This window comes from Nansenia antarctica (assembly GCF_963989245.1).
Source record: "Nansenia antarctica genome assembly, chromosome: 2".
Taxonomy (NCBI): domain Eukaryota; kingdom Metazoa; phylum Chordata; class Actinopteri; order Argentiniformes; family Microstomatidae; genus Nansenia; species Nansenia antarctica.
Window position 1 is genome coordinate 32,313,887 of NC_137675.1, and position 27,217 is coordinate 32,341,103.

Sequence of the window (27,217 nt, forward strand, 5' to 3'; positions counted from 1 at the left end):
GTGTGCGTGTGTGTGTGAGAGAGAGAGTGCTCTTATGCCAGAAAGGAGAGCATTCTAGGATAAGTTAATGAGTGACAGACTGGAAAACCCTCTTACTCCAGCTCCCTGTCCTTCAGTCAGAACAGGAACTCTTTCTGCGTGCGTAGAAGGTCGGGGGGGTCTCTGGAATTAAAGTCTATGGTCTGTACCAATGTCCCCCCCCCCCAACCTCCCCATTGTATAGTATACATCATATTATTATAGAAAATGTGTATGTAGTCACTTCCTGTGTGTAGTCGTAGCTGAGAGCCTGTGAGAACCCCACTTCCTGTCTCTGACTGTGACTAGCTTCTCTCCCTCACATGCCCTTTTTTGGACCTCACACACACACCCAAGGCAAGCAGAGAAAGAGTGTGCGTGTGTGTGTGTGTGTGTGTGTGTGGCAAGGCTATTCTGAAACAGATAAGTCATACAGTGTCGGGCATTCCTGAAGTGATGAATCATTAATCATTCTTTTACAATCCCTGTCCTTCCAGTGCTGTTACTGAGAAACATATCTGATCAGCAAGCAATGAACTAAATCAGCTAGGCTATAATATATTTTCTAGCACCTGCTACAACTGTAATAACTAACTGGCCTAATCAGGAAAATCAATTGGAAAATATGAAGCTAACCTTAGCTTGATGCACATACGACACACGATGTAGCACACCCTCTCGTGTGTTATTTGAGAGAGGCTGTGATTGATCATCAATATTTTCACAGGAAGGGGGGGGTTGCCAAGTGACAATATCGACGATAAATCACAGACCCAGAGGGCATTATTGCTTTCATCCGACGGTTACACAACAAATCAGAGAATTGTGCCCTGCCCTGCCCTGCATTGAGAAATATAGTTACTGGAACTATAAGTGTTGACAAGGGGAACCGGATTAACGAACCTACTGTGGTGTAGGAATATCATAAAAGGTGATTTATTAACCGTGCCAATCATAGTTATGAAATAGTCTTGATGTCATGATGATGATGATGATGACGATGATGATGAACACTGCTCTTTAACTCCTCTCGGTCGATCACAATGGTTGTTGGTATCAACCCATTACATAATGCTGAACTATGAGGTGGGGACTCTGACTCAGGGGTTTAACAGGGAGTGACAGGGTGTTCTCTACACCAGGCTAAGGTAGGGTGAGTGTGAGTCACAACCAGGTAGACGGGTTAGTAGCTTTTTGTTGCTGAATGTTCTAAACCACTGCATAAGCATATGTGAATACACAATGTATACATCTTACAGACACCCTCCCCCAAAAAACTGGAACCCCCAGAAAACCAGAATCTGTCTGTTCACATTGTACTGCATCATTGTCAAATACAATGACGATACAGGCTTTGAGAGAAGCAATGATAAAGACAAACAGACACACACACACCCCACCCACATCGTTGAGAGACAGTTATGGTGACTCAAGTAGAATGACAACAGTATCTATCGTGACATGGATCAGCATAATTACAAAGGTATGTTGTGGTTTCATCTACAACACTACCAAACATAGCCAAGTGCTAAGTGATGCCACACCTGCCAGTCACAACTGTGTGTGTGTGTGTGTGTGTGTGTGTGTGTGTGTGTGTGTGTGTGTGTGTGTGTGTGTGTGTGTGTGTGTGTGTGGTGTAGAGCTACTCCTCCTATACACCACCATGACGAAAGCCCTGCTCAGGTCACTGGATAGCTTGTGTTTAGGGTCGAATGTCCTAGTTTCTGGCAAGGAATAATGGAAGACATTCTTTGGTTTCTGATCAGGTCTTCTGCTTTGATGTGGCTGGTCCAGTCACTCTCTACGTTGGTCTCCGTGCAGAGCTGAGTCATGGTCAGCGGGTCTGTGAACCACCCTGGCCTTATGGGTAATCTTATAACTTGAAGACATGTGTGAGACATTCCTTGGCTTTAGCTCTGTAGGCTAACACAGTTGTGGTATGTGTAATGCAGCCTCCCATGCCACAGTAAACCCTAATATTCAAACTTTGTAAAGCACTCTCAATACCATTTACCCAAGAGATATTGCCCCCCCCCACCCCCACCCAAATGTTGTTGTTTTGCTGCTTTTAAATGTGACTTTTGAAAATTGGATATAGACAAATCTGAACCTACAAATTACAATACAAACACTCGCAAGACAGGCAGTTCAGGCTACACTGGTTGCGCTAGAATGACCTGTGGTAAGATAATGCAGTCACATTGCACTTTGATCATCACTCATCACATCCGGTCACTGACACATACCTGTTTTTTCCATCTACGCAATATTGCTAAACTTCGGTCTGTGGTATCCCACGCGGAGTTGGAAATGATCATTCACACTTTTGTATCATCCCGCTTGGACTATTGTAATTCCCTGTTCACCTGCCTCGACACATCCACCCTGGGCCGGCTACAAATGGTCCAACATGCAGCTGCAAGGCTGTTGACTAGGTCCAGAAAGTCATGTCATATTACTCCCATCTTAGCATCCCTACACTGGCTCCCCATCAAATTTAGAATTCAATTTAAGGTTCTGGTCATCACTTACAGAGCCCTTCATGGTCAGGCACCGGCATACATCTGTGACCTACTGCATCCTTACAGCCCCAGTAGGTCTCTCAGGTCCTCTGACCAGGGTTTGTTGGTTGTCCCCCGTGCCAGATTAAAAACCAAAGGTGATGGAGCATTCCAAACCGTGGCTCCCAAACTTTGGAATGCTCTTCCCTTGGAACTTAGATCAGCGGTCTCGGTCGAAGCTTTTAAAAAACAGCTCAAGACTGTCCTATACAGACAGGCTTTTGGCTAACCCCAAAAGCCTATCTTTTTGTGTCTTATTATTATTTGTTGTACACTTGTTATCTGTTTGTTGTTTTTATTTTCCCTTGTTTACCTATTTCTTTTAACCTGCTATTACTTTTGCTCTTTATGTTTTTATAGCCTATGTAAATAACTTTGTGACTGCTGGTCTGTGATAGGTGCTATATAAATAAACTTTACTGACTTACTTACTTAATTACATTGGTATTCAGTGCCGTATACATGGCCCTAAGGCCTCCCTTAGCCTTGTCATTTGCTTCAGTTGTAAGTCTCAAAAGTCACTAGAAATGAGCACTTAAAGTATTTTTTTTCCCTTTTTAAACAGGGGCATTTCTGGATCTGGGGTGACATTACATAAAGGTGACGCCACTGCAAGATGCGCTGACCTGGGTTTGAACCCAGTATGTCACACTGGGAATGGTCTTTATGTGGGAACTTGGGACAGAATCTCTCTGACCCCCCCCCCCCCCCCTCTCTCTCTCTCTCTCTCTCTCTCTCTCTCTCTCTCACACACACACACACACACACACACACACACACACACACACACACATACACACTCACAAACACATGCTGATTGCTGTGAGAGATTTACAACCTGCTGAGAGTATGCTGTCACCATCCTGCTGTAAGCCCTGTTGAGGCTATCACTGTCACTAATGTGTGTGTGTGTGTGTGTGTGTGTGTGTGTGTGAGAGAGAGAGAGAGAGAGAGAGAGAGAGAGAGAGAGAGAGAGAGAGAGAGAGAGAGAGAGAGAGAGAGAGAGAGAGAGTGCGTGATTGAGGATGGCATGTGGTGTAGACGTGTGAATGTGTTACCCTCTCTCCTATGACCCAGGGTTATGCTCTAATGTAGTTACTCCCTGACCTCACATACCCCAGCTCTTCTTCAAAGATAAATCTAACGGACAAGCTAAGCCATGCATGCAGTTACATTATAGCTTACACTGTTGGGGGTGATGTAAGGACTCAGTTTAAAGTAATGCTAAGCCAATTAGCGGTACAGACCCTGCCCTAAGACCCTGAGGAATGTGTAGGCCTACAAGCAGAGGAATCATTTATCAAATGATAACTTCCTAAAATATTCGTCACTTTAAGGCCTGCAACTTTAATACCCTTCATTTTTCAGTCCCACCATGTGTCTTTGCAGGAGCATGAGGCACGAGCTAACCTTGTTAAAAAGTCACTTAAATGCATCCTAATCATGGTTGTCATGACAGAAACTACTGATAATATAGGTTCTTCAAAACATTGATCGTGACATTAAACATTAATAAACGTTTAAACTAGACGCATTTGTGTACACCCGCCTTCTTGTTGTCCCAGTGCAGGCAGTGCAGAGATGAATGCGACGCACCAAGTGGATACGCCTGGACCAATCAGATTTGGGTGTGCAGAAAGTTCGCCTTATATGGAGAGGGTCCGCGGCGCGGCCGGGTATAAACACCAGCACCTTGGCAACGTCTCGTTATTCAGTTACACAGCCCGGCAGTGTGGACTATCGCTTGATTCCTTCTCTTCTAAACCGTTAATATCCCTCCCAACCCACAGGTAAGGGCAAAATGTTCGAGGAGATTAGACGTTATTACATTTATAGATGTTGTTCGTTTAGATTTCAAGATGCATGTTTGCAAAGTTGCCGATATGCGCGTTAGCATGAATGAATTACTAGCCGGCTGGTAATACTAGCCGGCCGGCTCTTGTTTGTTAGGACGTGTTTTCTGGTAGCATATCAATTGGCTCAGTTCAATTAGGCCATTAGAAAACAATGATCTATGGTTATTACTTGTTTCAGCGATTTCTCTACCCGAGCAATCGCTGTAGCCCTGCCTTCAGCTAGCATCGCTCGAGTTATATTAATTGAATTGGCTGTCTTGCGTTCCGAGATGTTCTAAATGAACGTTGGATACCCAACTGACAAGTCGTGTTATCGTTTGACAAGCGCGTCTCTGGGCGTAAGGGAACACACCCATTGCAACCAAGCCGGCCTGTCAACATCCAGGAGGGCGAATTGAGGTGTCAGTAACTTGAGCCATGATCGCCATGCAGTTTGGGTAAACATTTGCTTTGGCACTTGTTGTGGTGGTGCCGTGGGTAAAATTCCCAACTTGTTTGACCAATACTAGCGTTAGGGCGCAGTCTACAATTCAGTCCAACTTGGACACAACTTGACAGTTATACTTCAGCTGGCTAACCCCACACGCATTTGGTACACTTCTTGTTGAATAGCTGTCAATCATTTGCAGGAAAGGCAGGTTAACTTGATGGACTGTGTGTCGGGGGGGGTCACTGCATTGTCGATGGTCATCTTCCATGCCAGCCAACATTCTTTAACCATGTATGGTCATTGACTGACCATTGCTTGCATTTGTCATGGAAGGTGGGGTTTTGCGAGTGTCTTAAAGATGTCTACGCCATTCAACCTCTCTTTGACGTCCGTTTGATCTGGGTGGAGTGGTTGTCTCGTTAAGGGCAGGGAGTGGCCCGCTGTCAGTCGGGTTTCTGAAGCTCTACACATCGGGTGACTGCGACGGGCCGCTCCATCGGCACTTGCCACTTGCTAAGCTGCTCGAACTATTGCCATATATGGCCATACTGAGACTGGGAAGTCTGCCTTTGTCTCAGGCTGGGTTCGGGCTGCAGCTCGGCACCACTGCGCCCCCCAGCGGTCAGAACTCCGAGGTGAAACCTGTGAAATGTAAGTTGCCTCGAAAGTCGTTAGCTAAGTTAATTTTCGTTTTTTTCTTCCCGTGCAGAAATGGAAGACGAGATCGCCGCACTGGTTGTTGACAACGGCTCCGGCATGTGCAAAGCCGGTTTCGCCGGAGATGACGCTCCTCGCGCTGTCTTCCCCTCCATTGTCGGTCGTCCCAGACATCAGGTACTGTCTCAATCTTATGAACTGTCTTGGTATTTACAGTAACCACTTAAAAGAACGTTCTTAATTCTGTTAAATCTGCCTCATTGTAAATATGCCACTGATGCATTATTGCAATATTACATGCAACAACATTATATGTAACAAATCAATGTTAGTACTTTGTTAAAATGCCTGCTTCCATAGTGTACAATAATATTCAGTGAGTTCAGACCACTCTAGTACAGCTGTCTAAATGTGCCATGTGTCTCTGCAGGGAGTGATGGTGGGTATGGGCCAGAAGGACAGTTATGTGGGGGACGAGGCCCAGAGCAAGAGGGGTATCCTGACCCTCAAGTACCCCATCGAGCACGGCATTGTCACAAACTGGGACGACATGGAGAAGATCTGGCATCACACCTTCTACAACGAGCTGAGAGTGGCCCCCGAGGAGCACCCCGTTCTGCTCACTGAGGCCCCCCTCAACCCCAAGGCTAACAGAGAGAAGATGACTCAGGTATGGATATAGGACAGATTGCCAGAACTACAGCCTATATGTGCTTACCATTTTCCTCCATCTGTTTCTCTGCCTCACACTCTCCCCTCTCCTCCCAGGCCTTCTTTCTTCAGAGCTGATCTGTACCTTTCTCTGGAAGCTGCAGGTCTCTTCCTCTCTCTGCACTTGACTTTTTAGGAACGGCTAGACTTAAAATGGCACTGTTGATTGTGTGTGTTGGGATGTCGGTTTTCTGCACCGTCTAGGTCCTCCACTAACATGGCTCCCTCCTTCTGCCTATTGCATGCTCTAGTGTGTGCGTGTGCAGTGAGTGACTACCGTATTTTCCGGACTATAAGTCGCATCAGTCAAAAATGCGTCATGAAGAGGAAAAAAACATATACAAGTCGCACTGGACTAAGTCGCATTCATTTAGACATTTATTTCACAAAATCCAAGACCAAGAACAGACATTTAATCTGGAAAGGCAAGTTTATTCAACTACACAATAGCACACAGAACAGGCTGAATAGAAGTCAGGTATGTTAATGTAACACATTAACAGTTATTCAGCAACACAATAGCATAAAGAATGTACCTGGGAAGCTGAATAGGCTAAATTAACATAACAAGCCAGCGAGTCCAACAAGCAAGTTACCTGTAAGCAAATTCACCAAGCTACCGTTTGCTTAGCTTCAACAAGCTTTATTTCTTCAGTGGTATAGGAACAGCATATAGTTGTCACAAGCCCAGAGCGGCCCAGAGCGCCCTCTGTCGGCTGTAGACGGTAATGTTTACTCCTTGGTTCATGTCTGTCAGTATGAAATTCAATATATATTGATATATAAGTCGCACCTGACTTAAGTTGCAGGACCAGCCAAACTATGAAAAAAAGTGCGACTTATAGTCCGGGAAATACGGTACTCCATTCTAGATCCATGTTCCATCACCCTGACTCATCACAACCCCCCCTCCGCTCTATTCTCCAGATCATGTTCGAGACCTTCAACACCCCCGCCATGTACGTGGCCATCCAGGCTGTGCTGTCCCTGTACGCCTCCGGCCGTACCACTGGTATCGTGATGGACTCCGGTGACGGTGTGACCCACACAGTGCCCATCTACGAGGGGTACGCCCTGCCCCACGCCATCCTGCGTCTGGATCTGGCCGGCCGCGACCTCACAGACTACCTCATGAAGATCCTGACCGAGCGTGGCTATTCCTTCACCACCACCGCCGAGAGGGAAATCGTGCGCGACATCAAGGAGAAGCTGTGCTACGTGGCGCTGGACTTCGAGCAGGAGATGGGGACCGCCGCCTCCTCCTCCTCCCTGGAGAAGAGCTACGAGCTGCCCGACGGACAGGTCATCACCATCGGCAACGAGAGGTTCCGCTGCCCAGAGGCCCTCTTCCAGCCTTCCTTCCTCGGTGAGTCAAACTACCTTCTTTAAAAAGGCTTTTAAAACGTCAATACACATGGAAGGAATGTGAATTTCTGTGCCGTTTCATAGTTTCTAACTGACCTGTTTGTTCTCAGGTATGGAGTCCTGTGGTATCCACGAGACCACCTTCAACAGCATCATGAAGTGTGACGTGGACATCCGTAAGGACCTGTACGCCAACACCGTGCTGTCCGGAGGCACCACCATGTACCCTGGTATCGCCGACAGGATGCAGAAGGAGATCACCTCCCTGGCTCCCACCACCATGAAGATCAAGGTGAGGGACTGTCTAGTTATGAACGATCTTCTAAACTGTCCCAAATTACACCCTATCAACCCACTTGTGTTTGCCAGGCTCTGGCCAACAGCATGTCATTGGTGACTCGTCCAGTTCTAGACTCTGGTGGAACAAATGTAAACTGCAGGAGGCCAGACAACTAACTCTTCAACTTGGTCTCTGGTGTCGATGGTTTCTAACCCTGTTTCCCCCCCTCACTCTTCTCCAGATCATCGCCCCACCTGAGAGGAAGTACTCCGTCTGGATCGGTGGCTCCATCCTGGCCTCCCTGTCCACCTTCCAGCAGATGTGGATCAGCAAGCAGGAGTATGACGAGTCCGGCCCCTCCATCGTCCACCGCAAATGCTTCTAAACAGACTTACCCTCCTTTCCTTCCGACGACTTGGGTTCTGCACACACCAACACTCACTCTGGTGGGCAGGGCCAGGGCACCTCTCCATCGGTATGGCTTCTGTGTTTGACGCTGTGGCCACTGAGGCTCTCCTCACAGGAGAACACTGGAGGTGACATCCCAGCTTTTCTGAGTGGCCTCCCAGTGGGTCTGAGGACTTTAATGTACATTGTTGTTTTTTTTGGTCATTCCAGATGTTTGTGTTGACTGCATTCCCAACTTATTTGCCTCTATGAAGGTTTCCCTGAGTGAGTGGGAGCACACTTGCAGTAAAAAGTGTTATAGTATTGCTTATGTAAATTGTCATCGCAACTGTAGTTTTTGTACTTTCAGCCTTAATATACTTGGTTCAGCCGTTTTTCTTTTGTCATGCAAAAAAAAAAGCTTTACCTTATGAAGGTTTACTCCCGCTCCTGGGAGTTGTGGATGGGGCTGGTGGGCTCTTGTGTACACTGACCAATACAAACCGATTACCAATAAAGTGCACATGTCTGACTCCTGCCTCATGGTATTTACTGTCTGCTGCAATAGAGGTTGTTTCTTGCTAGCCTTGCCTCAGGGCTGTATGTGCTTTAGCAGTCTCCTAGGGTTCTTCCCATGCCATGTATGGGAGTAGGTGTTAAAGCACATACAGGGCTGGAACCAAGCTAGTTTCTTACTGGTTAATCATGAAGTGCTGACTTGACTGTTGGACTGTCCAGATTGCAGTTCTCACACTGCCTTAAGCTGCGTGCACACCAGGTCATTGCGTTGCACCGGAAGTCATTCATCTCAATGGGGCAGTTGCGTTGATCAGTTGCCTTGCTCTGCATTGCGTTTCTTGACCGTCAGGGTGCGCTAATCAGTCCAAAAAATTCAGCTTTTGCGTTGCGTTGGATCCGTTAAAACAACCGGAAGTAAACCGGAAGTAGTTTCGTCCCCAGAGCTTTCGCCTCAGATGTAAAATCCTCAATTTTGGCCGCCATTGGCTACAATCTGTAATTTGGCTCTACAAGTGTTAATGTCATTTTATGAAGTTATGTTTTCAGGCGAGAAAGTAACCATATATATTCACAAAATGTGTCCAGTTTATCAAAATAACCCGTTTATCCTAGATACTATGGAGGATGTTATCATAGTGTTTGTGATGCTAACGGCCGCCATCTTTTTTATCACAAATTTCTTTTTTTTGTTGTTCAAACTTCCCCCGCTGTGTTGTTGCGTCTCCATCGCACGTTGACGTACGTCAAGCCCATCCCACCAGGTTGCGCCAGAACGGTGGGTCACGGTCCCTGGTGTGCACCCAGCGTTACAGGTTTACTTTGCCTCATATGTATAACGTATCCTTAACTTCTGGCATCAGTGTTGTAAGAAATGTTTAGTGGGGACTCATACATGGTCAATCCAACTGATGTAGTCTTATGGGAATTAATCCTAGTCAACATGACAGGACTCAAACAATGTTTCTCAAGTGTGTGTCACAGTAATTTAACACTGCAGGGGGGTAATTCCATCAATGTCGCTTAAGGAAAATCCTGGCTTATTTTGATAAATCTCATGAGATCAAAAATAAGTGGAATTTTCCTTTAGTGATGGAATTACCCCCCAGGTAGTATGGACTGTAACTAGTTATGCATGTGGCAGTTTCTGCATGGCTTATTTTCTAGCAGTTTCACAGTAAATTTATTTTCAGAACATTAAAAACTCAACACTGCCCCCAGTGGCAGGGTGAGGGTCAGTCCTTCAGGTCAGTCCACAGAGATTCTCTGGAAAGCATTGATCCATGCTTATTGTAATGCATGGAATAAGGAATGTTATGAAACATAACAAACACATCTTCCTTATTCCAAATCAAATCAAATCAAATCAAATTTTATTTGTATAGCGCATTTCTTACAAGATGCAACTCAATGCGCTTCACACAATGAACATTTTCAGTCAATCAGTCAATCAATCAATCAATACTGACAGAGCCGCGAGCAGACAAAAGTAAAAACCTGTACACTATGTAGCCAGGAAAATTCCCTTGCAGCCCTCTACACATAGAGCGACTACTAGCCAGTTTGCCTACCAGTACCCAGCGGTGGGCCCCCAGCCCCCCACCCCCCCCCCCGGGGAGCCCCCTCTGCCCCACACACCCAGCCCGCCCCACCACCAGCACACCCGGCCCAGCCAAGCAAGCACAGACCAAAGAGGCCCCGCACAAGGACGGCCAAGCAGGTGCCCTGGCGGCGGAACAGACCAGGCACACGGGGCAGCCGAGGGGCCCCAAGGGGAGGCCAAGGACCACCGGCACAAACCAAGCAAGCAAGGGCAAAAAACCTGTACACCATGTATCCAGGAAAAGTTCCTTGCATATTATCGGCGTACACACTGTCCATAAATGTAGTGTTATATCTGCATCGTTCTGCATCCAGCATGGTCACAGGTCCTCCAAAAGAGAATCTTAAGCATAGTTATGATGCAACAGCACAATAAAGACAATAAAGATGACAGCAATACAACCTGATGGTGGTCCTGGTACACCCTTGTACCGGTTCCAGTACTGCTCTAGGTGCTACTGGGAGCTGACAGTGCCTCATCAGCACCCGGGTCCATTTTCCTGTCAACACAAATCTCAAAACACGAGTATGGTGTAATGGCCTAGTGATCCTAGTTCTATAATGTCCAATGTCTCCCTTAGTAGCAAAAGGCGACATTGAATAAGTAGGTTTTGAGGTCACGCTTAAAAATGTCCTGAGTTTTAGACAACCTCAGGCCCTCAGGTAGGGTGATCCACAATCTATGAGCATATATGCTAAAAGCTGATCCTCCAAATCTCTTTGTCCTAGCCTCTGGCTCTATTAAAAGTTCCGTGCCACTAGACCTTAGGGGTCTAGCTGGTGTGTATCTTATGAGCATGTCCACCATGTAATTGGGTGCATCGCAGTGGAGTGATTTATAGACTAGTAAAAGGATCTTAAAGTCTATTCTATAACTGACAGGGAGCCAGTGTAGTGATCTCAAGACAGGTGTGATGTGCGCTCTTCGTTTGGTCCTAGTAAGGACACGAGCAGCAGCATTCTGAACCATTTGTAGTCTATTAATCATTTTTTTGGGGAGACCTGTCAGGAGAGCATTACAGTAATCTAGCCTACTAGTAACAAACGCATGCATACATTTTTCGGTGTCTGCCTGGGAGAGAAATGATTGTACCTTAGTGATGTTTCTTAGATGGTAGAAGGATGTTTTAATAGTATTATTAATATGAGTTTCAAAATGTTGATCTGGGTCAATTATGACACCAAGATTCCTAGCCTGACACTTAGTGTTAAGAGCTAGTGTTTTCAAGTGTGCAGATAATTTCTCTCCCCCAGTTTTTTCGCCAATGATCAATAACTCTGTTTTTTCTTGATTGAGTTGGAGAAAGTTTTGTGTCATCCAAATATTAATATCAGCAATACAATCTATCAGGTGGTCGATCATCTTGTAGTCGTTGGGAGTTACTGAGATATAAAGCTGAGTGTCGTCAGCATAGCTGTGGTAGTTAACGCTATGCCTCTTGATAACAGAACTGAGGGGTAGCATGTATAGGCTAAAAAGCAACGGTCCTAAAATGGACCCCTGGGGAACTCCACAGGTTGTGCTATAATTCTTTGACTTATGGTCACCAAGGGCTACAAAGTAGTCTCGGTCAGCCAGATAAGTCCTGAACCAGTTTAAGACCGGACCTGAGAGGCCAACCCAGTTTTCAAGTCTCTCAATAAGTATGGAATGGTCTACCGTATCAAAGGCTGCACTTAAGTCTAAGAGTACAAGAATCGAGAGTTTTTTCGAGTCTGCATTTATCCTAAGGTCATTAGTTACCATAAGCAAAGCGGTTTCTGTGCTGTGGTATGATCGGAAACCTGACTGGAGTGGGTCATACCTATTATTTAAGACTAAGAATTCATGAAGTTGTTTATACGCTGCCTTATTCCATTCCATGCATTACAATCAGTGTCCTGATTTCTACCTCCACTGATCGACATTACTATGCAACATAATGTATCTGAAATGGCTTGGTGTGTTCTGAAGATGATGCAGTGGATCTGTACTAGATTAGTATCATGGATAATTGAATAATCTAATTATTGAAGAAAATCCTCTTATCAAGTGCAATTAAGTGCAGAATTGCAATTAGCATGTCCTGCAATTTTTAAAAAAATATTCACAATGTTGATCATCAAAATATTATATTATTTTTAGTAATTCTTGACCCTTGGGACTCCCCTTCTTCATAAGAATTCTATCTCCACTATTTAAGAAAATAGAATAGAACATATTTAGGTATTGTATTTTAATCTGTGTCCATCCATCAAAGTAACTGTTTTGACACAGAGATGTAACATGTCAAAAGTGTGTCTGTACAAGACTCATTTCTTAATTTAATCAGCACCAAGTACTTACCACTGCTGTACTCAACTGCCTCTTGGCTGCATTCTGCAGTTTCTTCGCAGAATTCGGCTGTCGATACTGCATTCGGCTGCCTCAGTGCTGCTCACCAGTGTCAAACACATGTTTCCTCCTCGACAGGTTTCATCTCCATCTTTGGAGGCCCCTCCTCTTTTGGCGCCGACTACTGACCTTCCTGAGTGGTTTGGTTGATGGCTGGCTGGATGGGTCTGTCCGCCTCCATCTGGGCAGTCTTCTGTAGGAGCGATTCCATCTGTGAATTCAAGTTTAAGTTTTTAAGTGATAACCACACCGCGGTCTACACTATCTGAAAGCCATGGGCGTGCCAAAAGCTCAGCATATTTACAAATGATTCAAGAATAACTTATCACAACTCAAATATATTGGATTAGTATTAAGCATTATCAAACAGAGCATTTCAGATGGTTCTTATTTCTTACCACAGTGGCCAGGCGTGGTCCAGCAGTATTGGTAAGGCCCACACATGTGTTTGTGAGTTGAAGCCACACCAGACACCTGTGATCTGTTCCATCTCAGTCAGGAGGCTCTGGACCAGCATGGGGACTTGAGAGTGGTGGAGAAGTCCATGCCCGACCTCCTCTACTGCCTCCATCCAGGGGAAGGAGCCAAGAATGTTGGTTACCTCGACCCCCGGACCATGGTGGACCATGGCCTCTTTGACGATTTGTATTATCAACCTGTTCAGACCCTCAAGGTGGTCAGGGACTTCTACGAGGTGGGAGGAGGCCATCTTTTTAAACACCATCAAAAGTCGACGAGGCTGAAGTTCTTTGATGCCTCCTCACACTTCACAAATACCTTGTCCTGTGATACACCCTTGTTTAGTGTGGTGAGACGTGCCATGGGGACCAAACTTCCTCAGGTGCCTAAGCTACAGCTTAGGCTACCAGGCCATAGATCTCTTCGACGGCCACACATGTTTTGGGCTCCGCTATGGCCCTATCCAACTGCCTGTTCCCCATTGGGCCTGGCCCGTCCCCTAACAGGTGCATGAGTGATGACCCCCCCCCCAAAGAGCCATTGCTTTTTGGTCAGGCTGCATTTGTAAATAAGAATTTGTTCTTACATGTTTGCCTGGTTAAATAAAGGTAAAAAATAAATAATAAAAAAACGTTGGTAGATCCAAGGAATGTCTTGCAGAGGGATGTACAACTCCACAGGACCTCTCTTTCCCGCGCCTCCTGTCACTTTTGGGCCCAGCTATTACGGAGGCTGGCAACCCAGAGAAGACGGGGAGGAGGATTTTGCGAGCATTTGTCTCTGCTGCCGGGCGGAACAGCTGCAGTCCCTCAGTGGTTATCTCCATAGGAGACAGAGTTAAATCAACGCAACCAAGACCTTTCTGGGGTTCCTACAGAACACAACAGGATGTCAGTCATACATACTGTTCTGTCGAACTGCCTTGAGAGGCGCTGTTCTCTCAGGAGCTCCTTCTCCATCTTCTCCAGATGGAGGAGCCTCTGTGCAGTCCAGACCTTGTGAATTAAATTGATTATAGACAGACATGCTATTGTAAATGTTACTGCTTGTGTTTACTTGTCACGAATAAACTCACTACAATTGTCGTGATTCTCAGTGAATATATAACAGTATGTTAGCCTATTATGCTATAAACCTTACCACTTCAGATAGATGCCGTAGTTCTACCAGGGGTTCTCAAGCCCGCAGGAGAGACTGGCTGGGGGAGAGGAAGAGTTAGCTATTTTGACAGAGAAGCTTCTATTGCTGAGGTAGGACATGAACCAGGTCAAGGCAGTGCCACCATCACCAACCCCATACTGGAGACGGTCCAGTAGGATGCCGTGATCTACTGTATCAAACGCTGCGCTGAGGTCCAGAAGAATCAGGACGGTACAGTCACCAGAGTCAACCGAGAGGAGCAGGTCATAAAACACTTTCTACAAGGCAGACTCTGTAGTATGGCCAGCTCTAAAACAGTTGGCAGATAATGACCTTTTCAAGAATCTTTGACTGGAATGGGAGTTTAGACATTGGTCTGTAGTTACTAGGCAAGTTGGGGTTGTACGACTGTGTGGTTAAAGCAGGTTGGAACGGTGCCAGTGAACAGAGAGCTGTTGATGATAGAGAGGATGCTGGGACAGGCTGTGTCAACGGACACACAATGTTACTTCTATTCTTGATTGACCATTTCTGATCACTTGTCTGTGTTTTTTTGATGTGACTCAAAAAGCGTCACACCTAAATGCCAATGCTGCTGAAGCACCAACTTTGTCCGGCTCCTGGCATGCTCTAGTAGAATGCTTTGGGTGCGGTCGGAAATACGCTCTGGAAATCTGTCGTGAGAGATCAGGGGCCTCATTTATAAAAAAGTACTTGAACGTCATCTTTGACTTTCACGTAAGCACATTTTTCTAAACGGACGTAGGCATTATTTATAAAACGGGCTGAGATGGTTTAAAGTTGCGTACGTGCTTCCTTCTATAAATACCAACGCAGGTAAAATGAATGCATGTGAATGAGGTTTGTATTAACGCCCTGTGATAGCGGCTCAATTATAGCGGCTGAATTAGGACAAGTGCTATAATATAGGGTAGGCGTTCTTCTGGAAGCGGGAGAGGGCAGAGAAGGGTGGCTTCTCGGTAAGTTGCATTTGTAACGTTTGATCATGACAACTAACCAGGCACATGCTTATACTCAGTACTCAAGTTGTAAAAGAAAATCAGGGGAGGTGGTGGATTTTATCATAAGGACAATTTTAGCATCCCCTCAGCGTCAGTGACTTCAGTGTCAGTAACTTGGTAAAAATGTAATTGCATGTGTGCGTGCCCCCTCGCACCTTGAAATAGCAGTAATACCACGTTCATTGATAAAAATAAAAAAAAAGACATAAAGTATGGAAAGAGGGGGACGATTTTGACAGTTTTTATTTCTGGGGGGATGCCATCCCCCCTCAACTCGAGTGCTGCTTATACTGTAATAATATAATGGTCTTATTCTTATCAGGTGGTCTTATTCTTATATGGCTGCGAACTCCCTTTGCGAACTCCCAGACACCTGAGAAAATCCAGTATAATTTAGCGCGTGGCCGGGCAAGGTCCGTTGTGGAACGCACTAGGCATGTTGGGGAGATAGACAGCTCCGGAGGGATATAAAAGAAGACTGAAATACAATCATAAACATCAGTTCAGGCCCGTCACTATGGGCGGGCCTCAGGGGGCCAGGCCCCCCCACAGACGTGCTGGTGCCCCCCCAACTGGCAGCCAGATATTAAAAAAAAAAAAATAATAATAAAAAAAATAATAATCATATTTTATGTTAAATGAAGACATTAAAATTGAGAAACAATAGTGTGTTTTTCATTTTGTTGGACGGGATTCTAGTGACAACCAATCATTTGAAAGTTGAAAGTTGAAAGTTGCACGTTACGCACGCTGCTGCTCTCGCCATTTCAGTTGTGTGAGGCGAGCACTGAGCAGTTGAGTGAAATCTGCGCTTTTTGATGGATAAAGCTTTTTGAATAAAGATGGATATAAGAAAGTGGATTACCGGTAAATCCTCGAAAGGTGCAGCTGCACCCAACCCCGATGGACATACGTAGCACCAGCATTAGCGACTGTGGGCAGCCTGACACTAGCACCCCGACGGCTACCACTAGTGAGGTAAGTCCTACTAGCCCAACTGTTAGGGCTAGGGCTACTACTAGCCTTGCTAGCCCCCCGATGAAAGTTTTGTTACTTTTCGAGCCACCAAACAGACTGCTACAAAGCGAGAACATGGACCTGTTCACTGCGGTTACTCTTGTGAACAGTGCATCTGAATGCATAAAATCACTGCGCACAGAGGATGAGTTTACTGCGCTCTGGGACCTCTGCTCTCCTCCAGCCTCAGCCACTGACGAGGCTGGTCCCAGCTGTCCAACTAAGAGAAGACGCACAATTAACAAGAGCTTTGGTGCATTTGTAGTTGAAGGAACGGTTGGACAGTCACAGAGGGACACTGGCGAAAAGACAGAGTTCCTGGGAGTGTTTTACAGTGTTATTGATGCTGTGCAAGGAGAGATGGATGCGCGTTTTGGAGAGCGCAGCTGCAAGCTCATTGGTGCGCTGGCTGCTTTAAACCCAGAGGCCGAGGATTTCATGGATCCATCGAAGGTCACTCCTCTCCTAAGATTAGCTCGAACTGAAGTGGTTGAATCTGAATATGCTGTGGCTCGTGGTGGGTTCCTGGTAAAGAAGATGGAGGACACCTCGTTTCCCCCCAAAGATGGACAATGGACAATAGCCAATATTCTCAGTATACATTCCACTCAGCACTCCAGGCCATGCCAACTGTCATCCAAGCTTATACACTCGCCCTAACTTTGGGAGCGTCTACCGCGACTTGTGAAAACTCTTTTTCAACACTTAAAAATGTTTTCTCTGAGCATCGGCACAGCATGTTGCACAAGCGCAAGGCTCAACTGATTCAGCTTGCCTTCGAAAAGGACCTCACCCACAAGTTCAAGGATGAGTGGAAGGACTTACTGATGAGGAGATTCAGCACTGAAAAACGCCTCCTCCTTCTTTTCTGAGCCGGGTGTGTGTGTGTGTGTGTGTGTGTGTGTGTCCGTGTGAGCACACGCCGTGGTGATGTTTTGCTAGTTGTATTCTCGACAGCTTTTTCAACTGGAGAGATGAGCTGTTTGCACGGTTATGCTATATTTAATGTGCTTTGTGTATAACGTGTTCAATGATGAGGATCTGGCTGATCCTATTTGCTGTAGATGGGTGGTTTTAATGTGATGATCACACGATCGGTCGGTCATACTGTATCCCTTTTGGAAGTGCACTGATTGCGTGCCAGTCTCCTAATTTTTGTTACGTAGGCTATCCCTGGCATTTATTTAATTCTTGTTCTTGTACGTGTGCCGGGTTGGTGCCAATTATTGACCTGTGCGCATTGTAATGCACAACTTGGCCTCTCCACGCTATAAAGTAACTTGCATTCAGGCACGCGGGAAGGTGTTTTGACTGGGGGTGCTGAGGTGCTGTCTATATACGCTACAGGGAAAAAAATTGCCAGGGAAAAAATTATAACGATTTCTCTCCCTCCCTCCCTCTCGCTGATTGCTCGTTCGCTCACACGCACACAGTGGCATAACGACGGGCCCCAATGCACGGGCAATAATAGTTAAGCACGCACGCACCCACACACTACAAAGACGTAACGTTAAATATTTTACCAACAATGTGTTGGAATTTACAGTAATTTCCACTCAGCTCACAGTGTCCCACAATGTCCACAAACATGATGTTGACCATTATTACAGACAGCACTCCATCTCGATTGTTATTGCCTCTTAACGGAAGCCCTTCGCTGCCGAAGAATCGGATGGATCTGAATATCAGTTCTAGTTTCTGGCCGTCTGTTGCGCTTTCTCAACAACGTCCGACAGTAGAGCATTAATGGGAGTGTTGTTAAGCGAAGCAAGCAATCTCACCGATTCTGAATGTATGTCAGACATCTCGTGTTGGCTAAACTTACAAAAGCCTCCTACTGTAAATGCACTTGTCTTTCTGTCGTGGTGCCTTAACCCCTTCTCTATATAGCTTTACTGCAAGATAAGCAAAGAACAGGGTCTCTTTCAGTGACATAATGCAACCATTTCCACCTGGTAAACCAGCTTTTTTGAAATGAAATGAAACTCGAATGTCTCTGTTCCAATTTTCCTCCCAGGAAAACGTATGTCTGGTCGACACGGCTCGTCAAACGGGGGTGGGGGTGGGGGTGGCGGGACCCCTGGTCTGTGTTGGCTAGGGCTAACGTAAGCCTCAGACCTGCTAGGTCCTGCTGCTACACTGGATGGGGTAACAGCCTGGTGGTGGTCCGTGGGCAAAGTGGAAGAAGGCCCTGCCCCTGCATCAGCATCTTCTTCCAACTCCACTTCAATTGTTCTGGCTGATTTAGCATTTTTGCTAAAGAACTCAGAGATTCGTTTTTGCTCCAAGTTGCACCTGCACCTGATAGTTAGCTAACTCGGATGTCAAGTCCCTAGCAAGATATGACCATGTGATCACTAACATTAAAACTAACAAACACATTTTTACATTTATTACAAAAAACACATTTATTTTTATTCCCAAAAGCAACAATAGTTATTATATTGTTTTAAATTATTGTTTGAATAATATTTTTATTTTTTTAATTCAGGCAGGAGGAGCTCCTTCTGCCTGCCGCTAGGGGGTGCTGCAGCACCCTCAGCACCCCCCTTCCCGCGTCCCTGCTTGCATTCAAATAATTTTAGCTTAGGCCTACTCGGGTCGACAAGGCCTTGTAATAAACCAGCTTCGCCTGTGTTTATTGTTATGTTATTTGCTGCATTCTGATAATTTTAGGTCTAGTCTTCATCGGTAGGCTACGTGTCCAATTTAGCCTCTGCAACCTACTATGCATGTCAGTGTTGCATGACGAATACCATAGCATATTGGATTATATAAAATAGTTAATAATAATTGTGCCCCCCCATGCAGTTCATTGGCCCACCCTAAGACTGGGCCCTGGTGACGGGTCTGCATCAGTTCCTTTTAAATCTTGAATTAAACTCATTTTCTCGGCTGATAACAACATCGTTAATTTTATTACGAGCCACTTGCATGAATTACAGTAGGCAGTGCGGCTCACATGCCTGTAATAACTCCGCATAACCAGTAGGTAATGTGCGTACGCAAGGTCAATACTCGACGTAGAGGTACGATCGTTTCCACGGTCAAATTGACTCACGTTGAAATTGTATAAATCACTACGTTGACGTGGTTTTCTACGTACGACACGCGTAAGATCAAAATTTTATCTGAGTACTTTCTATAAATGAGGCCCCAGAGCTCTCTGGTTTCAACTGAAATCAGTACATTTCCGAACAGTCGTAAATACAGCGTATTTACGAATGCACCCTTTATTAGCTCTGTAGTATTCCGACATATTGATACTATTGCCCCATTGAAAACAAGACTTAAATAATGGAGAAAAACAACAACACTCCAAATACACTTAGATATTGATAAAGACAGTCTTAGTAGCTACAGAAGAGAAATGAAGCAGGCCAGACAATCATTTCTCTCTAATTCTATTGACAACCACATTGATCGCCTGATAAATCCCCTGCCTACAACCTCTTGTGAGCTTTTTTACGCTAAATGTGGCATTTAGGAATGAGGCTGCATTTCTTTAATGACAAGATCACAAACATTAGGCAAAATAGTGTTTAACCAAGACTTGTTCCCCCCATGACCATGTGAGGGCAGTATGGCACATGTTTCCATAGTTGACCTCAAAATTCTTGACTATTTTGTGTAAAACTGTTTTTAGCTGTCTATCAGATGAGGTGCTGAACATTATTTCAGTCCCACTCATATTTTTCATTTTTATTGTATAGAGATATTGAAGATAGACAGGAAAGTAAGGAGAAGAGGGCATGTCAGCAGGGCATGGGCCAGATTCAAACCCATGCTGGTGAATGACCTGAGAATGACCTGAGAATCAACACTCACTCAAATAAGCGTTCTGTCCTCGTGACTTTAGTTTTGATCGATACGGTCGACCATGAAATTCTATTCCAGACTTGGAACAGAAGTGGATTGGCCTCTCTGGTCCAGTTCTTGACTGGTTTAGAACATATTTGTGTGACCTGGCCAGTTACTCACAGGGTCATGCTTCAAGACAGTCTCCCAAAACAGACTGGGCTTGGGACCAGGGATGCCCAGTTTCTCAACTACTCCATATATGGCATGTATCCATACCTGCTCCCAGAGGGAAAAAGATAACATGTGAAATGAGTCCATGTCTCTGCAGAGAAAAAAGGAAGGTAACCCATTTTCAATTTGCTCCGGTTTCGTTGTTTGCCTTTTTCGTGACTTCGAAATAAAAGTGTTAAGGAATGAATAGAACGTGTTACACAAATTACCCAACAGAAAGTACATCCAATTTTTAAAAGTTTGGGAGACATATAATGTTTCAATGTTTCAACAAAAAGATCAATTAATTAATTAAATTCAATTAATCTCTGGTACCACTCGCCCCTTGCAAAAGAGATTTCAAGTAGCTCAATCACAGGTGGACCTCTGGACATACTTGGACTGATCACAACGACCTTGAGACTGGGCTCAGAAACCCTCACTGTAGACGTGTGGTATGCGACTCCAAGCAGGACGCTTTGCTAGGTTGGGACTTTCTCAAACAATGACACAAAGGTGTACTAAAGTGTATGACTCTGTTATAGTTACATAATGTTGTTGTTGATGATTGGCTGTGATGACGTTACACATTATGATTGGCTGCAGAGCTGTAAACGGAAGCTATCTGGAGCGGGCTAGTTTGTTAACGTTGTTAGCGTTAGGGTTAGGGTTAGGGTTAAGGTTAGGGTGGAGCACAGTCGCACATGCATATACACACACACACACACACATACACATATCCACACATGTACACACACACACACACACGCCTGTGGCCTCGTACCTACGACTGAATCACAGCCGTGCTGATATTCAGTATAACACACTCCCTCTCGTGTGATATTGCTTAAATAACCTGTCAATAACCAATTGACAATAACCAATCTAACCAACAGTCCTGACCTACCTCCTAACCCATTGCACCAGCTAGGTTGTTAGCAGGTGCCTCCTGTTCCCATTCCAAAGGGTAGATTTGTTCTATTTTCCTTCCTACATCAGTTACCAGTTACTGATCAGTTATCAGAACAACCTTCTTGACCCTCACCAATCCGGCTTTAAGGCTGGGCACTCTACTGAGACTGCTCAGACCATGTGAAGTCCTACCGTGAGGCCCTCTCCCAGGCCAAGGTGCAGTACTACTCAACTCTCATGGGCTCCCAGCAAAACCATCCCAGGTTACTGTTCACCACCATCAACCGCCTCCTCCGCCTCCCTGACATCTCCCAGCCTCTAACCTCTGCTCTGAGTTCCTGGACTTTTTTCAGAGGAAAGTGGACTCTATCCATCAGCAGCTCCTGGCACCTGCACCTAACCCTCCCCCCACACTCAATTCAGCCTCAGGGTGCTGCCCCCTCAGCAACATGCCTCCCCCTCTGCAGTCTCTCCTCCTCCTGGCTGGTGGATGCCCCTCATGTTGCTAAGTTGGCCTCCAAGGTCAAGGCCTCCACCTGCTCCCTGGACCCCATGCCAACTGCACTAGTCATGGCCTGCCTACCCACCCTCTGCCCCCTTATGGTAGATATCATCAACACCTCACTGCAATCCGGTACAGTTCCCTCCAGCTTCAACACTGCCTTCTCAAAAAACCCGGACCCAGACTGGACCCCAATGATCTTAACAACCACCGGCCGATCTCCAACCTTCCTTTTCTCAGCAAAATCCTGGAAAGAGCAGTGGCCGACCAACTCCACCAGCACATGTCCAACCATGAGCTCTTTGAGATCCTTCAGTCTGGCTTCAGAACACGTCACAGCAAAGAGACCGCCGTCATCAAGGTCACCAAGGACCTCCTCATTGCTGCCGCCGCCCGCCGCATCAGCCTACTCATCCTCCTTGACCTTTCAGCAGCCTTTGACACCATCTCCCACTCAATCCTCCTCAACCGCCTATCTGACCATCTAGGCCTCACCGGTACGGTCCTTTCCTGATTTCAGTCATATCTCACCAACCGGAAACAGTTTGTCACCATGGGCTCTACAGGCTCTTCAAGAGTACAGATTTTTCCTCAGAGGCTGCTGTAATGCAATGGAAGAGGTGAAATACATGAGCTAGACATGCCTGCTAACATGCTGACCATTATAATAAAGCTGAACCGTAGCCTGTGAACTGCAGGAGAGGCGCAAACAGAGAGCTACATTCATTGACATCACTCATTTCTGGAATTAAAGGAACCAGCTTTGCCACCACTGTAGGCCCTGTGGAAAATGAATCTCAGCCTGGAACTAAAGAGAAGGAACATCTAACAGTCTAACAGTAAGGAAGACATGTCTTTGCTGTGGAGGAGGACACACATTGGACTTGTGTCCCCTGTTGGGGAAAAGAGCTCACACAGAGAATATACAGTAGACTTCTTGAAGGAAAATGGTGTCTGTTTCGTCTGTTTGTGTATTGGACACATCAGCAAAGTTTGCAGTAAACGGATTTCCTGTGGAAAATGGTCTCAAACTTCCAACCATACTTCACATTCCTTCAAAGGAAATGGATAAAGACTCTGACCAAGCTGAGAGGAAATCAGAGGTGTCAGTGGACAGCACTCTGGTGTTGAGTGGTCTTACTGGGGCTGGTGACCATGAATGTAAACTCCCCATAGTTCCAGTGCAGGTTAAGCGGGTTAAGATCTTCAGAGATGGCCTCATTTATGTCTATTTGCCTGAGATCGATGCTGGAATTAAGCTGTTGATAGGGACAAATGTTCCTAAGGTCTTGGAACCATGGACCCTGTTAATAATGGACCCTATGCAATCAGGGTTGGATTGTGAATGGGCCGCTGAAAGGTGACAGTGGAGATGCAATGGATTGTGAGCAGCCAGAGTTATCAGTGAACAGAGTGTCAGTTGTGAATTTGGATGAACTTTGGCAGCAGAAGTTTAAAACAGACTCCCCTGAATGCAGCATAGATGAAGAAACTGGCATGTCAAGAGAGGATCAGAAGTTTATGGGATTGGTCACAAACTCAGCAAAACAAGCGAATGGCCATTACCAGATCAACTTACCGTTGAAGAGAAGGGAAGTAAGCATGCCAATTAATAAGAAAATAATTGAACAGCGTGCCACACACCTGACGAAAAGGATTCAAATGGATTCCTCATTTTATGCTGATGATACGGCATTCACGAATGACCTTGTTGCCAAAGGTCATTCCTATTTGCAGGAAGAAGACAGAGGATGTACACATGTGCAGCAGGGTTTCCGTTAACCGGTAATTCCCGGACTTTGTCCGGTAAAATTTGTCGAAGTCCGACAAATTGAAAACTCGTCGGACAAAATGTCCGGTGAAAATAATTCCCTCTAAGCACAATTTGAATACAATTCGCTAAAGTTCACATTTTGTATTCAAATTGGCTTTGGGCCACCATTCTCAGCTGAGCACCAAACACACACACACAACAATGCCCGAGAGAGAAGGACCCGCCCCCTCCAGCCAGCCTATAGGCTAACCAAAGGGGGCGGGTCCTTCTCTCTCGGGCAGTGCCGCGCGTGCACGAGTGTGTGTGTGTCCGGTGCCCAGCTGAAAATGGTGGCCCGAAGCGGAAAGCCTTAACTTTATCGCACAATAACAAGGATAACAAACGAAACGGACAACATTTACACTAAGATGGAGACAAACTTCAGCGATATGATCTAACAGCCGGTTTTCAGGACGACATACAGACCCGTATGAGCTTACAGGGCTATCCCCTAAGTATGATTTGACAGGCAGCTAAACGAAATGCCTACGCATGCGTCAAATCATGTTATATTATTATATAGCTCGCATCTAATCGTATCGGATGAGAAATAGACATTAAATGGCATATATAGGCCGCTACACAACAGTAATCACCGCGACAAACAGCTATATTAGATTTGAAGAAAAACAAATATGATTTTGGATTTTTTTTTATTTATTATATTTTAATATGATGACCGGAATATATCACGTTTGTCCGGTAAATCGAATTCTTCCCGGACACGATGTCCGACGGCAAATTTTTCTAACGGAAACCCTGATGTGCAGGTATGCGCTCCTGTGAGATCATTCAAGTTTCAAGTTTATTTGTCATTATACCAAATACAATTATATAATGTAATCAAAATCAAAATAATTAACATATTCAGCCATTCCATATAATCACATATAACAACCCCTGTGAGCAGTTGCAGGGGCTGACAGGCTGACGTTACCGGCGAAGTTCACGACAAATAAACAGACTTTATCACTGTGAAGCTCATAATTATGATAACACAATATTGCAATATTTATTATTATTCTTTTTTAATAATGATAATCAACTTTCATTCGTTAGTAAAGCTCCCGCAGTCTCAATCAATCTCCTCTACATATATATCATTTATATTTACATTTGTTCCATAGTTAGTTTTCAGCTGACTCAAGCTTCATATCAGATTGTGCTAATAATTTCTCCGCTTCTCTGCGCATAGGAACTTTATGCATTTTTAGAGGTAGTGATCTTGTCATTTTCTCTTCTTGTGTGACATTGTTGGGAATTTGTATTAAAATAACTAGAAGTGATAAATCATGTACTATGTGCTCATTTAAATAATATGTGACTGAGGTCAGTTGAGAAAAAATGGGAAGGTCTCGCAAAGCCAAAAGAGAGGTTCTGCTTTTGAGCGACATGAAGAAGAAAAGCTCCTGACTAAAAGAAAGTATTATGATTCAAACCGCCTGTAAAGTACTTATTTTTGCCTATGTGCTAACAACCATTTTGCACCTGTTGTTATGATATTCTATTTTCCTGTACTGATTGTATACTTTCATAACTAATGATTAATGATAAGTCTATTCTTCTATACTGTATTTTAACTTGTTAATCGAATCCCAAGTCATGGGACTCAGAAACAGGAACTGAATTTCGTGCCTGTTGTGTGACAGGAGACAGCAGACAACGTGAACAGGAACACATGCGCCTGACCACATCCCCAACAGTTATGATTTCACAAGCTATTCTGATAAGAACATAGCCTACTGACCTAGTCATGACCCCAGGGAATGGGTTTGATGATCAAATAACTGGCCAATCAGTGGTTTAGAACGCACATAGAATATACCCAAGGTAACTGTATAAAAATGTCTGTACATCCTAAAAACATAACTGTGTGCATATGCTTACCTGTTTCTTAAAAACATAGCTATGTGTGCATATGTGATTAACGAGCCCCAGACAGGGGGTGTGACCGCAGAGGGACACAGAGGGATAACAACCACATTTTGGCTTGACTAGCGAGTTTGTGTTGTGATTTTCAACAACATTGAACGCATTTCTGTGTTTCAATTTTTTTTTATTGCTGACTTGCTACCCCTTTCACCAGACCGTGTCACATATGTGACAGGGTTTCATTAAAAGGTCCCCATCTCGGCAGTTGTGAAACCTCGCAATCGAGCCAAACAAGTCTTGTTGTGAAAAATGTGTTTTCCGGTTTTTGGCATAGGACGACAAACGAAGCGATGAAGAACCCACTCGATATCATATCCAACAGTTTTACATTCACTAAATACCTACATTTAGTTAGCAAAGTCGGGTGGGGGATATTATTCGTATTAGTGTGGCAGTGTGTGTAGCCACGCCCACCCCAGCTGTATGTAAGGAGCCATGTGTGATTGTGGGTAGTGGTGGTCTAGTGGATAGTGAGTTGGACTTGGGATCGGAAGGTTGTGAGTTCAAATCCCGCCTGAAGCCACACCACTACTAGTGTGCCCTTGGGTAAGGCACTTAGCCCTCAGTTACTCCAGGGGGAATGTACCTGTAATTCGTAATTGTAAGTCGCTTTGGATAAAAGCGTCTGCTAAATGGCAAAATTAATTTAATTAAAATTAATGTGTGTGCGTCTGGACCTGTTGACAAATTTACAAGATGGAGCTGAAGCTCTCGCTAATGCTATCAACTGAATTTCAAAAGCAGGCAGAAATATCGACAGTGGGCAATTAATGAACTCCTTCATACTGGACTATAGATAACGGGAACTCCGAACTCCGAATCTGACGATGACAGATGACAACGGAATTTCAGACAGTGATCTCCACATCAGTTCACTATTCTTGGGACAGTCGTCTGCAGACAGACCTTCAGCTGTGTTCTTGGGTAAGTTTTAGTGAGTTACATGTGTTGTTTACTAGGATTTTGTATTGTTTACTTAGGATAGCCAAACAGTTATTTGATGTTTTGTGAGTTAGGTAGATAGCCCCGTTGTTAGCATCAGTTATCAGACCACTGAAACTGCTCACCACAATTATGCCACCCCTCTCCAAAACTAATGAGATGGTGGGAGGAAGAAATACATTGTCAAAGATAAAACATAATGAATAAATACATTTGTTGGAGACCTACTAAACATACAACATAGTGTAATATGTTTCATGCACCATTTTAGTGTGTTTGTGTGTACCAGCTAGCCAAATGTAACAGAGTTGGGAATGTATGTTTAGTTGTGGTGAATGTAGATGAGTTTCGCCGTGCTTGAGCAGCCCTGGTTATTGTTGGAGCCCCCCTTTGGAGTTTGGGTGTACTGCAGGTCTGCGCGTTCTTTTGTCCTTCTCTTGTTGCCGTACTCACGGTGGTACCAGAACATGGCCGCCATCTTAATGGGTATGTGCGCATGTAAAACGCTCCTCGTGTTTTGTTGTTTGTATGGAGAATCTTGTAATGTAGGGTGAAAATGTTGGTGTAGTACTGTGCTGTTTGTTTTTACATGTATTGTGATGTATTGTGATGATGTGAAACAGAACATTTATTGTATGTTATTTTGAACGCGCAGATTCACAAGAGTTGCAGAACAGAGAAGAATTGTGTTTTATATGTCTTCTCTGCAG

General features: G+C 44.9%; 1 protein-coding gene across 1 annotated transcript; it reads left to right on the top strand.

Annotated features, from left to right (window-relative positions):
* The first annotated feature begins 4,298 nt into the window (after nt 1–4,298).
* LOC308152006 (actin, cytoplasmic 2) lies at nt 4,299–8,783 on the top strand. Its single transcript, XM_080524909.1, has 6 exons — nt 4,299–4,369; nt 5,575–5,699; nt 5,953–6,192; nt 7,161–7,599; nt 7,709–7,890; nt 8,120–8,783. Exons 2-6 carry the CDS (start codon nt 5,577–5,579, stop codon nt 8,261–8,263), a joined length of 1,128 nt encoding a protein of 375 aa, XP_080381035.1. The 5' UTR covers nt 4,299–4,369; nt 5,575–5,576; the 3' UTR covers nt 8,264–8,783.
* The last annotated feature ends 18,434 nt before the right edge of the window (nt 8,784–27,217 follow it).

Excerpts from the sequence above, each read along its gene's own strand:
- LOC308152006 (XM_080524909.1), top strand. The coding sequence starts at position 5,577 with ATGGAAGACGAGATCGCCGCACTGGTTGTTGACAACGGCTCCGGCATG. Across the intron at positions 6,193-7,160 it reads ACAGAGAGAAGATGACTCAG|ATCATGTTCGAGACCTTCAA; the intron begins GTATGGATATAG and ends TCTATTCTCCAG. Across the intron at positions 7,891-8,119 it reads CCACCACCATGAAGATCAAG|ATCATCGCCCCACCTGAGAG; the intron begins GTGAGGGACTGT and ends ACTCTTCTCCAG.